The 11,713-nt window shown below is 37.3% G+C and overlaps 2 protein-coding genes across 2 annotated transcripts; both read left to right on the top strand.

The window, feature by feature from the left end:
• The first annotated feature begins 957 nt into the window (after window positions 1-957).
• Window positions 958-2,013, top strand: LOC131002606 (uncharacterized protein At2g29880-like). Its single transcript, XM_057929103.1, has 2 exons — window positions 958-1,305; window positions 1,390-2,013. Exons 1-2 carry the CDS (start codon window positions 958-960, stop codon window positions 2,011-2,013), a joined length of 972 nt encoding a protein of 323 aa, XP_057785086.1.
• Window positions 2,014-2,453: 440 nt separating this feature from the next.
• On the top strand, window positions 2,454-3,600 carry LOC131002510 (uncharacterized). The gene is made up of 2 exons (XM_057929013.1): window positions 2,454-2,792; window positions 2,866-3,600. Exons 1-2 carry the CDS (start codon window positions 2,454-2,456, stop codon window positions 3,598-3,600), a joined length of 1,074 nt encoding a protein of 357 aa, XP_057784996.1.
• The last annotated feature ends 8,113 nt before the right edge of the window (window positions 3,601-11,713 follow it).

Genomic DNA, 11,713 nt, shown 5'->3' with positions numbered 1-11,713 from the left:
GTGACTTTGCTAAGTCAGTTATAACTCTGAAATAATATCATTGACTGCTTTAACAATATAAATTCAGGATCATAAGCTGAATTCATATTAGGATAAAAACCGTTTTCATTCACTGATGAACAAAAATAAACACTCATTACTAGATTTAAAATATATAAAAGAGCGGGTCACTACATTGTTAGTCTTAGGGGGGTGTATTCGTTGTGGAGTTTAATAGATTTCTATGGATTTTAAAAGTCTGAGTGTATTCGTTGCAGACTTTTAAAAGTCTGCAGAAATCTGGGTGTATTCGTTCAAGACTTTTAAAAATCCATATAAATCTGGGTGTATTCGTTTCAGACTTTTTAAAATCCATACAAATCTAGGTGTATTCGTTATTCCATTGACTTCAAATCCGGAATGACTTTCATGGATTTCATCCAAAAAATACACACGACGAAATCCGGCCAAGAACCACGAGAATTGAAATCCATGGAGTTTTGAGCGAGCGCTGAGTTCCAGCGGCCGCGGCCAAGAAGCCAGCGACCGCTGGAACTCAGCCACCGTTGAGAGAGTCCAGCAGACGCTGGATTTGAGCGTGCGCTGGGTTCCCAGTGGCCGCTGGGTTGCAGCGGTCGCTGGGCCCAGGCAACCCAGCCCAGCAACGCTTTTAAATACCCCTCTTCGATTATTTTCCCCTCTCACATTCGACAGACGCCTACCACCCCTTCAAAAAAGAAGACAAGTTCAGGGTTCTATATTAGCTTTTAGCCAGGTATTTTTTCATAAATTTTATATCTTCATAGTATTTTAATTATGCAATTTTTCTATAGCATGAATCTTGTACCTTTATAAATTGTTAGCAACTGTATGCTGTGTTTCTATTGCATGTGAGTTGATTTTAGTTTTTTGTTGATGTTTTTTATTTTTTATTTTTATTCATTCATATAGTACTGTTCGGTGTCTAGTAATATTATTATGGGAGACTCTCAACCACAAGATTCCAAAAAAAGGGCAGTGTATGAAGCATGGACGCAGGAACAAAGTGATGCCTTGTTACGAATTCTGGTTGAATCTGCAATTAGGGGATGGCGCGATAATAGTGGTATATTTAGCAAAGCAACAGTAGAGGAAAGGATATTGCCTGTTCTCAATGAAAAACTTAGGTCCAATAAAAATTATAATCACTACCAAAGTCGTATCAAATGGTTTAAGAGCCGTTGGAATGCGTATTCAACACTCTTGAAGTTTAACTCTGGTTTTGGTTATGACAACGACACCAAAAAATTCACGGCCCCAGATGAAGTATGGGATGCGTATATAGAGGTAAATTTGTTATCAATTATTTTTTAAACACAATTTTATTTAAATAATATAGTTAATTAATAATTTTCTTATTTATGTTTTTAGGCTCACCCAAAAGATGCATACTTACGCACTGGGAGTTTTTCGGATTATGATGACTTGAGGCTTGCTGTTGGAAATGGTGTGGCTGTAGGAAGAAACGCAATTGGAGTGGGCAGTGCTACTGATGCTAGGACAATAGGAGTTGATGAAAGTAGAGGTCCGCTCATAGAGGAGTTGAATTACGATGCTGCTAATGAGGCGTTTGTAGTACTGGGTGAAGATGATCCACCGTTATCCGGCTCCAAATCACCTTTGGAGTCCACTGAAGTGCCTGTGGAGTCCACTCAGAGAAGAGCTCCCGTCAAAAGAAGCAGAGGCCAGTTTGAGACAAATTCAGGCCACACTGAAAATAGTTCGCATCAGGAGCTCATGGTAGAAATTAAAAAAGTCACTAGCACAATGGATCGAGTTGAAAGCCTCTTCGTGAAACGAGATACAATGCTGGAGAGAAGAGAAAAGGAAAAAAGTTTTACAACTTGGGATGCTATCTTAGAAATTCCTAATTTGAGTGAAGATGACCGCTACACAGCATTTGACTTGCTTGTTACAAAGTCACAAAAAGATGGATTTATGAAAATGACTGTTCCTGAACGCAAAAGATGGATAGAATTCAAGACTAGGAAATAGAGGATAGTTTAGTCATGTTTTTTGAACTATGTTTTTATTTTTGTTTCACCATCTTTTTATGAGTACATTGTTTTGTTGGTTTTATGTTTTAATACTTTATTTTGTTGATTAATGAATGGTTTTTTATGAGTATTTTTAAAAGGCTATTTTTTGTGAGTCCCTTTTATTCTTATTTCAATTATTGTTTCATTGTTTTAAATGGCAGCATGAATTATGAAGATAAAATTAACATTGCAATTGAAGAAGACATAGATGAAGAACTTGAGGATGAAATCAAAACAGAGATGTAGATTGAACTTTCTGATCTTGTTAGGCAACTGATGGAAGCAGCTAAGGTAGTTATCACTCTATTGGGAAATATTATGACGCTACATCCGACTGCTGACAACACTCTGATGCGACGACCAAAGACTAGGGAAGGATTTCGTTTTATTACGAGAATGATGGATGGAGATCCGAGCCAGTTTCGACAGTTGTATAGAATGTATCCTGACGTCTTCATCAAATTATGCCAGATCATTAGGGAGAAAGCCCATGTGGATGATACACGATATACAACTGTTGAAGAAATGTTGGCAACATTCCTCATCATTGTAGGGCACAACGATCGCTATTGTAACGTTCATGAAAGGTTTGGTCGTTCGCATTTTGCTGCTAGTCAGAACTTCAACAAAATCTTGAGAGCATTGAACACCATAACACCGGACATGATGGTTAAGCCGACTGGCGCAATACCCGCTAAAATTCGGGAAAGTACCAGATTTTATCCTTACTTCAAGGTATAATATTTCTGCTCTTGTATTATATTAAATATTTTTGGTTTTTGTATAACATATTCACCTATTATTTTAGGATTGTATCGGGGCTATAGATGGCACTCATATCCCGGCCATGATAAGAGGTAAAGACGTGAGCTATTATCGTAACCGTCATGGGGTGAATTCGCAAAATGTTTTGGCAGCTTGCAACTTTGATTTGCAGTTCATCTATGTGCTTAGTGGATGGGAAGGCTCAGCCCATGATTCCAAAATTTTGAGTGATGCATTGTCTAGACCAAATGGACTCCACGTGCCTCAAGGTAAATATTTTCTAGTAGATTGTGGATTTGCTAATCGTCGTCAGTTTTTGGCTCCGTTACGTGACGTTCGATATCATCTCAAAGATTTCGGTGGTGAAGGTCGTCATCCAAGAAATGCAGATGAGTTGTTCAATCTTCGACACGCATCATTGCGAAACGTGATTGAATGCATTTTTGGAATCTTCAAATCACGTTTCACAATTTTCAAAACAGCTCCTCCGTTCCAATTTCAAACACAAGCAGAGTTAGTTTTGGCTTGTGCTGGATTGCATAACTTTCTCCGAAAGGAGTGTCGTTCTGATGAATTTCCAGTCGAGGTTGAAGAAGGAAATGTTGCACCAGATGTTGAGAACGATACAGACATTTTGGAATATCTTTCTCAAAGCCAACTGTCCCAGCGGAATGAAGCGAACATATGGAGAACAAATATTGCTAATGCTATGTGGCAAAGTAGACACATATCTGAAACCGATCAAGACGGTCAGGCGGAGACCGAAGATAATACTTAGGGCCGTGTTTTGATGGATGTGGCTGAATTAACATTTTTTTTCAATGTTGGATGTTTTATGGATGTTGACGTTATTTTTAGATTTTTTTTAATGGATATTGGTTGATTTTATTGAGCATGAATTATATAATTAGGGGTGTATTAGTTGGGGATTTGATGAAATCCACGGAATTGAGCATGAATTAGGGGGTATTTGTTTGGGATTTGAGTAAAATCCCCAGAATTCGAGCATTCTGAATTGGGCTTCCAGCAAACAAATACCCCCTAATTCATGCTCAATTCTGTGGAATTCATATTTTTTGGGGTTGCTTATGTTACAAATTTGTGTATATTTTTTTATTTTCATTTCATCATACGTTATATTTATGTAAAATTGTATGATCATAAAAACATAATAACATGATTAAAATGTAATGAAAACATGAAACTCATGAATCAAATGCAAACATAATTCATGAAAACAAACATTAATCATTGTTCAAAAGATAAAATTATCCAAACTCATAAAACAATGTCAACATTAATATAAAAACTCAGAAACGTGGTCTCCAAGAATCCCACTGGCGCTGCAGCTCGGCAATCTGCTGGTCTTGTGCATCAAAGCGAGCATTCATATCATCCCTCATTGATGTCATCGATGAGTCAAAATGAGCTCGGAATGCTCCCATGGATGAATCAAAGTGTGCACGGAATGATGTGAGATCATTCTGAACCTGCTGATAGTAGTCTATCGACATTGAACCACCAGCTGCTCGCTCTCCATTTCCCTCGTCTTCTTCCTCTGCCTCTTCGGCTTCCTCTTCAGCTTCTTCTTCGCTCTCCTCTTCTTCATCATCACTGGCGGTCCCAGATGGACCGGCACCAGGATCAATGCGGGGACGACGGCCTGCTGCAATCTCGGAGTGTATGTAGTTAACTACACAACTCCTCTTCTCATGAGGAACCAACGTGTATCGGTCAGAAATCAATTGAGCTCCTCTGAGCTCACTATAATCAATGTACTCACCATGCAGCTCATCCTGACTATGCTGAGGCCCCTCTATCGCAGCAAGAACTCCATTCCTGTGTGCCAAACCAGTGATAATAGTAGCGAAAGAAGCATGGGCATTAGGGCGCTTCTTCGCCCGAATCATAGCAGTCCAAATAAACTGTGAGATGCACACTTTTGTGCCATCTAAAGCACACTCCAGCAAAAATACCTCAACTGCATTCACCTTATTCGCCTGCTCCTTTCCAGACACATTATATGCAAGAAATTTATGAACAATAGCCAACGACGGATCCTTAATGTACCCACTAGGCATACTCGAACTATCCCAATTATCACAGCCAGTCAATCGATTCCACTCTTGATTAACATTCCATCCCCGAGTTTTATCAGATAATATACCAATACTGAAACCAAAAACAGCTTTCATTCTAGCCAAACTAATTTTATACTCTCGCTCATACATCCTAACTTTAATCCATTTCATATCACCACTCATTTCCACAGTAGTCATAAATTCATAACATAGAGGATCATACCCAGAAAATGCAATATTTTTAGCATACTCTTTCATCCCTAGATTCTTCAAATATAAACCAACTTGCTGCTTAAGTTTCAAATCTGTTATCAACTCCCAATCCAAGTAATGCGGAGGAGTAATGTAGTTCAAGTTGAATTTCTTAAATATTTCTCCCTCTAATTCGCTTTGCAATTCAAATGGACATTCATACCTTTCGCTCAAAGATTGCTCCTCCTCGCCTCTACGGATGTTTGCATTCTTGGTTTGGACCATTATGTCGTTGAAGGTGACCGGAGAGGGTGGTGGTATGGAATGAGTGAAGTGGTGGAGATTTTTTGGGCTGGGAGTTCTGGGAGCGGCGCAAGGAGAAGGAGAAGTCTGTACTGAATTAGGGCACCAGCGCCCGCTGGGCCTTTATATAGGACTTATTCCCAGCGCACGCTGGGTTTCCAGCGCTCGCTGGATTCCCAGCGGTCGCTGGGTTTCCAGCGGTGCTGGGACTCAGCGGGCGTTGGCATCATGGATTTCAATTCCAGAATTATCCCCTAAATTCTTCGAAAATCAGTGAAAATCGGGGTGAAATCCAACCACGAATTCTTTGAAAGTCGTCTGGAATCTATGTGAATTTCATGGACTTTTTAAAGTCTGTGGAAATCCACAACGAATACACCCCCTTAGTAGTTTAGAAACATTAGTGTAGTTTATTGGTATCCCTGGTACCATGGCATCATCAATAAATTCATTTTTCTTACCAAAAAAAAAAAACAAGAAACATTAGTGTAGTAAGTTTTATTTACTTATTCAATATTATAATTTGAATTTTGAAGATTGTAATTTATTTGTAGATGTTTGTAAATTTTTGTTACTTTAAATTATGTAGAAATGAAAATTTTATTATATTTTGATGGTAAATGTGTTATAATTTTATTTTGTTTATAGTTTATTGTATTTCGTATTGACTTTATTCAAAAATTTCATTAAACGTAATGTATTAAATAATTTAATTTTATAAGAAAAATATACACAATATACATAACAAAATAAAAACAATAAATCGAAAATCGGCGGTTAGGCCCTTGAAACGATTGTTTCCGACACGTCCCGGAACTGCCGTTTCAAGGCTTGTAGCCGGCCCTTCTCTACCTCTTCACGGATAGGTGAGCTGCCGGTTCAGGCTCTGAACCAGCGGTTTTCGACCAATGGACCCGAATTCAGGCATAATAACGATAGACGGCGTAGGAATCCGAGAGCTTAACTTGAAATGGTTGAAACAACAGATGGGAGTGGTGAGTCAGGAGCCGACATTGTTGAAAGACACTATCCGCAACAACATTGCCTACAGGGAGGAAGACGACAACGCCACAGAGGCCAAAATTGTGGCAATCGCACGTCTCTCAAACGCCCACACATTCATCAGGGGCATGGACAAGAGATACAAGACGAATTGGTGAGAGGTGGATCAGTTATCTAATGGGCAGAAGCAGCGAGTGGCAATATCAACAGAGCTATAGTGAAGTCTCCAAAAATACTGCTCCTGGATGAAGCCATGAGTGCTCTCAATGCAGAATCCGAGAGGGCGATGCATGGGGCTTCATGGCGGGCACAACTACCCTAATGGTGTATCATCGACTGTCTACATCAAGAATGTGGATCTCATCTGTTGTGAAGAAAGACAATCATTAGAATTTGATCAGTAATAACAAATAGGACATCTATGCTTGTTTACTCGCTCTGAACCCTGCTTCCTAAACCAAATTGTAATTTCTCATTTCAACTTCATGTGAGTATTAGTTTTTATATAAAAAAAATAATTAATTATAATTTCTAACTCGATCATTGCTATTAGTAGAGTTTCACAAAAACTTGTGTGCAACATGTTGCACCATACAACATGATGGTATAAGGAAGACATATATATTAATGGTTGGGAGAAATTCATAATTGAGCACTTAGTTTAGTTGGTTTAATCTCGTGTGTTGTATCAAGAGTTGTCAATAGCCCGGCCCAGTCCGTCCCAGTCCCAGATGAGCCCATTCGGAGTTAGGCCCAGCTTGACCTATGACCATATTTGGAATGGGTCGGTCCAAGGCCAGACTTTTTAGAAAATCTCGAACCAGCTCGTTTCGGGACCACGTGTTTAGTGGCTTTGGGCCTCAAATGGGCCGGACTTCAAATGAGCCTATGATGGGATGGGTATGATGGACTTATGCTATAGGTTTCAGTTGGGTACGAATGAGTTTTCAGTTTTAGATAGTTTTTAGTTTGTAAATAATATCTTTAGATTGTTTTAAGTTTATTTATATATTTGACAAATGGTTATTGGCAAAATCGAAAACTAATTATAATCTGGATCATATAAATAGTATGCAAGTTCATATGTGTAGAATTCACTAAAATCATTCTTTTGTTTTTTTAGTTTATCTAAACGTGAAAATCTAGAAGAACCAATAGTTTTGGTGCTATAAGTTGTTATTGTAATACTCCCTCCGTCTCGTTGAAATTGTATCATATTCCTTTTCGGACAGTCCCAACAAAGTTGAGTCGTTTTTATATTTGGTAAAGACTAATATTCCACCCGTGCATACGCATGGGGTAAATTATTTTAGTTTTTTTATAATATTAATGTTATATTAAAAAAATGTATAATCTTTAATTAATTAAATAATTTTATTTTTTTATCGTACCATTACAAATAGTGGTGGTCTAATAATAATAATAATAATAATAATAATAATTTGACGATGAAGCATAGTCTGTTAGTAAAACGTTTCTTCTCCAACCAATAGGTCGGGGGTTCGAGTCACCTAGAGAGCTAGAGTGTGAGTGTGTTTTTCCTTTCTTAGGGTAATACCAATTTTTTTATAAAAAAGAATGATAGTAATAATAGTAATTAATAATAATACTAATAATAATAATAATAATTTATTATTATTATTATTATTATTATTATTATTATTATTATTATTATTATTATTATTATTATTATTATTATTATTATTATTTGTTCAATAAAAACCTATTAAAATTCAACAAAAATGAGAAATTATTTTACTTTTTGTTCGTCTGCAATTCTAATGAATTTGTGTAAAGAAATTAAGTTTAACCGACGATTGCTATTAATTTAAGAAATGGCTGTTAGATTAATTCCCCATATCTCAAATTAAACAAATCTTCTAAAACTAACAGTGATATTGTTACGATCTTTTGAGGGACTTACCATAAACGTTGAATAATTAAAAGATATTATTAACCTTAATCAGCAACTAAACGTATAATATTAAGAGTTAATAGCCAAAAAATACATGAACTATCACCAATTTTGCAAATTACACATGACCTTCAAAAATAGCCTCAGAATACATTACCTTTTAATTTTGTTGTAATTTGCACAAGTGTTGACCATCCCTTAAATTTTAGATGACGTGTCTCCCGGAATTTGCAGACGTGGACACGCCGGCGATCATACAAAATGACGTCGTTTTGTGAAGCTTTTTTCAATAAAAAAATTAAAAAGAAAATAACGATGTTGTCAACCCCCCCCCCTCCGCCGCTCACCCCTTCTTATCCAAATCTCGCCTGCCGCCTTCCTCCTGGGCCGGCGAAACGCCCAAATCCAGATGAGGCGCTGCTTCTCCAAATCTCGACCGCCGGCTTCCTCCTCAAAATGAGGGAAAACGGTGGTGGCGGTGGTGGTGTAGAGCAGGTGTGGTATAAACATAAAAGGTGATTCTATTCACTTTGATGAAATTGGGGAAATCATCGGCAAACAGAGAGGGGCAACTACCGGATACCAAGCCTCTCCGCTTCCCTCATTTCCGACTTGGAATTTTAGTGAAAGGTTTTGAAATTGTTGCGTATCCACAAACTCTGGAATTGAAGATGCAGACGAGAGAGAAGGGGAATTAGTATAGGAGACTAGGGGTGAGCAAAAAATCCGAAATCGAATAACCGAACCGATCCAAACCGAAATTTTAAAATATGGTTCGGTTTTTTCGGTTTTTCGGTTCGGTTCGGTTCGGTTTTTTTTTCATAAAATTTCGGTTTTTCGGTTCGGTTCGGATTTTTTAAAACCGAACAAAACCGAAAAACCGAATTATATTTATAATACATATATATATATATATAATATTGTAATTATAATTTTATAATATCTAACTTCTAATATTTTTTTAATTTTTATTTTGGAATTTTCGGTTTTTTTTTCAAAAATTTCGGTTTTTTTTCGCAAATTTCGATTTTCTTCGGATTAATTCGGTTTTTCGGTTCGGTTCAGTTTTAATTAAAAAAAATTCGGTTAATTCGGTTCGGTTTGTTCGGTTGATTCGGTTCGGTTCATTTTTTTTTTAAAACCGAGCTAAAATATGGTTTGGTTTGGTTTTAGCAAAAACCGAATCATATAACCGAATGCTCACCCCTATCGGAGACAAGGGGGGCTTTCGGTTGGGCTCGGCGGCGGCGGCCTTCCGGCTGCGCGGTCACCGGGAATCGACGGGCAAGAGGCCGCGATTTGGGGATCTATGGTGTTGGCGGTGGAGAGACTCGCGAGGGCCGTGATTTGGGGATCTAGGAGGCCGAGACTCGCGATTCAGAGAGACTTATTCCCAACCATCGCCGCCATGGTGCTACAGCTGCAGAGACTTGCGAGAGCTGCAGCCACGGCGCTCCTGGCGGTGGAGGAAGTGGCGGCGGCGTAAGTTAACTGATGAAGCTTGGTTCTTCTCTTCTTGCTGCTCCTCTTCTCGGAACCTCGATACTAGCTTATAGTTACCGCTTCTTTGGCACTGCCGAGGATGAGGCATGGTGGGCTGGATCATGGGCGTCGGAGAGGGGCTGGCTTTGGGAGGTTGGTGGACTCGGTGCTGGAGCGGAGGGGTGTTCTTCAATTTTTTTTATTTTTTATTTTAAAGGAAATTCTTTAAAATATCAAAAGAGAAGACAACTTTTAATTTCTATTCAAAATGAAGTCGTTTTGAATACATGTCTTGCCAGCGTGTAAAAAATGCCATGTGTCATGCCACGTCAGGGCCGATCAAAGTTAATCTTAATCGGAATTTTCGCCGTGTGCAATTTACAATGAAATCAAAAGGTGGTGTATTCTGAGGCTATTTTTGAAGGTCATGTGCAATTTGCAAATTTGGTGATAGTTCGTGTATTTTTTGGCTATTAACCCTAATATTAAATAGCATAGAACCGTTGGATTAAGCTAATCTAAGGGTGTAAAATCTTTCTCACTTCTCACTACATTTACACATTCTAAATTGAACATTTGCTATATATATATATATATATATATATATATATAGATAGATTAGATTCTTATTTCCTTAATTAATTTACTCGATTTTATGTAAAAATTTCTTTCTTATTTATCTATAACAACTATAAAAATATTTTTGGTCACCAAGGGGACACCAAGCGGTGCGAGCTCCTGTTTACGAACAGTGAGATCCATGGTTCAAACTTCACCGCTCCCCCCCAAGTCAAAAAAAATAGTTCTACAATTTTACAATAATTTTATTATTATTATTATTATTATTATTATTATTATTATTATTATTATTATTATTAAATTTTACTAATTTTAATCTTTAATATCTACAAAACAATTTTCTCGAGACACACCTCAAAACCATTTCGTTCAACGCAGACCATGGATTCGCCGCTGCAAACTCGCCGATCCTGGCATAGGCTCCGCCAAAACGACCATGGATTCACCGTCAGGCACAATCGTCGGCAAAACATTGTTTTCCCTGATAAATCCCGCCGGAGCAATGGCAGATTCGCCGCCAAAACACAATATTTTCCGGCGATGCTCCTCTGGCATGAAATCTGTTACAGTATATTTGACGGATTGTCATTGTTTTCATTATTTAGGAAAGATTTACAATTACAATTAAAGAAAAATCAATCTTTTAATTTGGAAAGATGAAAACTTCCTTGTCATTCATCTAGGAATGTGTTTCCTTCCTAATATATGTAATTTAATTTTTTTTGCTATAAAATACTCTCATTCCAAGTGTAAGGCTTTTCTGAATACTACAGTTCTGAAATTCGTCGTCAGAGGAATTCAAAGTGCCTCCCCAAACCAGTGCCTTCATCACTAACGGTATATGTGATAGTTGTTTCATTCTAGTTGTGTTTCCAGTTTTTTCTTTTTTCAAAACATTAATAATTCAAAACTTTAATTTACCGTAAAATTAAGAATCCATTGATTAGAGTCGAGTCGTTCAAGCATGTTCAGGGGACCAATCTTGTGTAGATATATCATATATTGAATTGATAGGAATTTTCAAAATATTTTTGAGAAAATTATCTACTGTGAATAGTAATTCATAGACTTTTTGAAATATTCTTTAGAAAATTATATTTTACTTTTCTATTTACACTTTTTTTTTTCTTTTTGTGAGAAGATGGAACAGACTACTTGTAGGAGATCGAAGGAGTATTACTATCAAATATTGGATTTGAAGTATAAATAAGATATCAATCTCATTTAAACTGTATTTATTGAATACTTTAAACTTTCAACTTATTTAACTTGTGCATGTATCTACAGTTGAATGCTGTGATGTAGTATTTGATGTTTTTGCTTGACTTCTTCCTAAC

Source organism: Salvia miltiorrhiza, chromosome 1 (assembly GCF_028751815.1).
Source record: "Salvia miltiorrhiza cultivar Shanhuang (shh) chromosome 1, IMPLAD_Smil_shh, whole genome shotgun sequence".
Classification (NCBI taxonomy): Eukaryota; Viridiplantae; Streptophyta; class Magnoliopsida; order Lamiales; family Lamiaceae; genus Salvia; species Salvia miltiorrhiza.
This window is presented reverse-complemented; position numbering and strand designations above follow the sequence as displayed.

What these genes read in the sequence shown, in the direction of transcription:
- LOC131002606 (XM_057929103.1), top strand. Translation starts at nt 958, where the DNA reads ATGGGAGACTCTCAACCACAAGATTCCAAAAAAAGGGCAGTGTATGAA. An exon ending in TATGGGATGCGTATATAGAG is followed by an intron (nt 1,306 to 1,389) that starts GTAAATTTGTTA and finishes TTATGTTTTTAG; the next exon opens with GCTCACCCAAAAGATGCATA.
- LOC131002510 (XM_057929013.1), top strand. Translation starts at nt 2,454, where the DNA reads ATGATGGATGGAGATCCGAGCCAGTTTCGACAGTTGTATAGAATGTAT. An exon ending in GATTTTATCCTTACTTCAAG is followed by an intron (nt 2,793 to 2,865) that starts GTATAATATTTC and finishes CTATTATTTTAG; the next exon opens with GATTGTATCGGGGCTATAGA.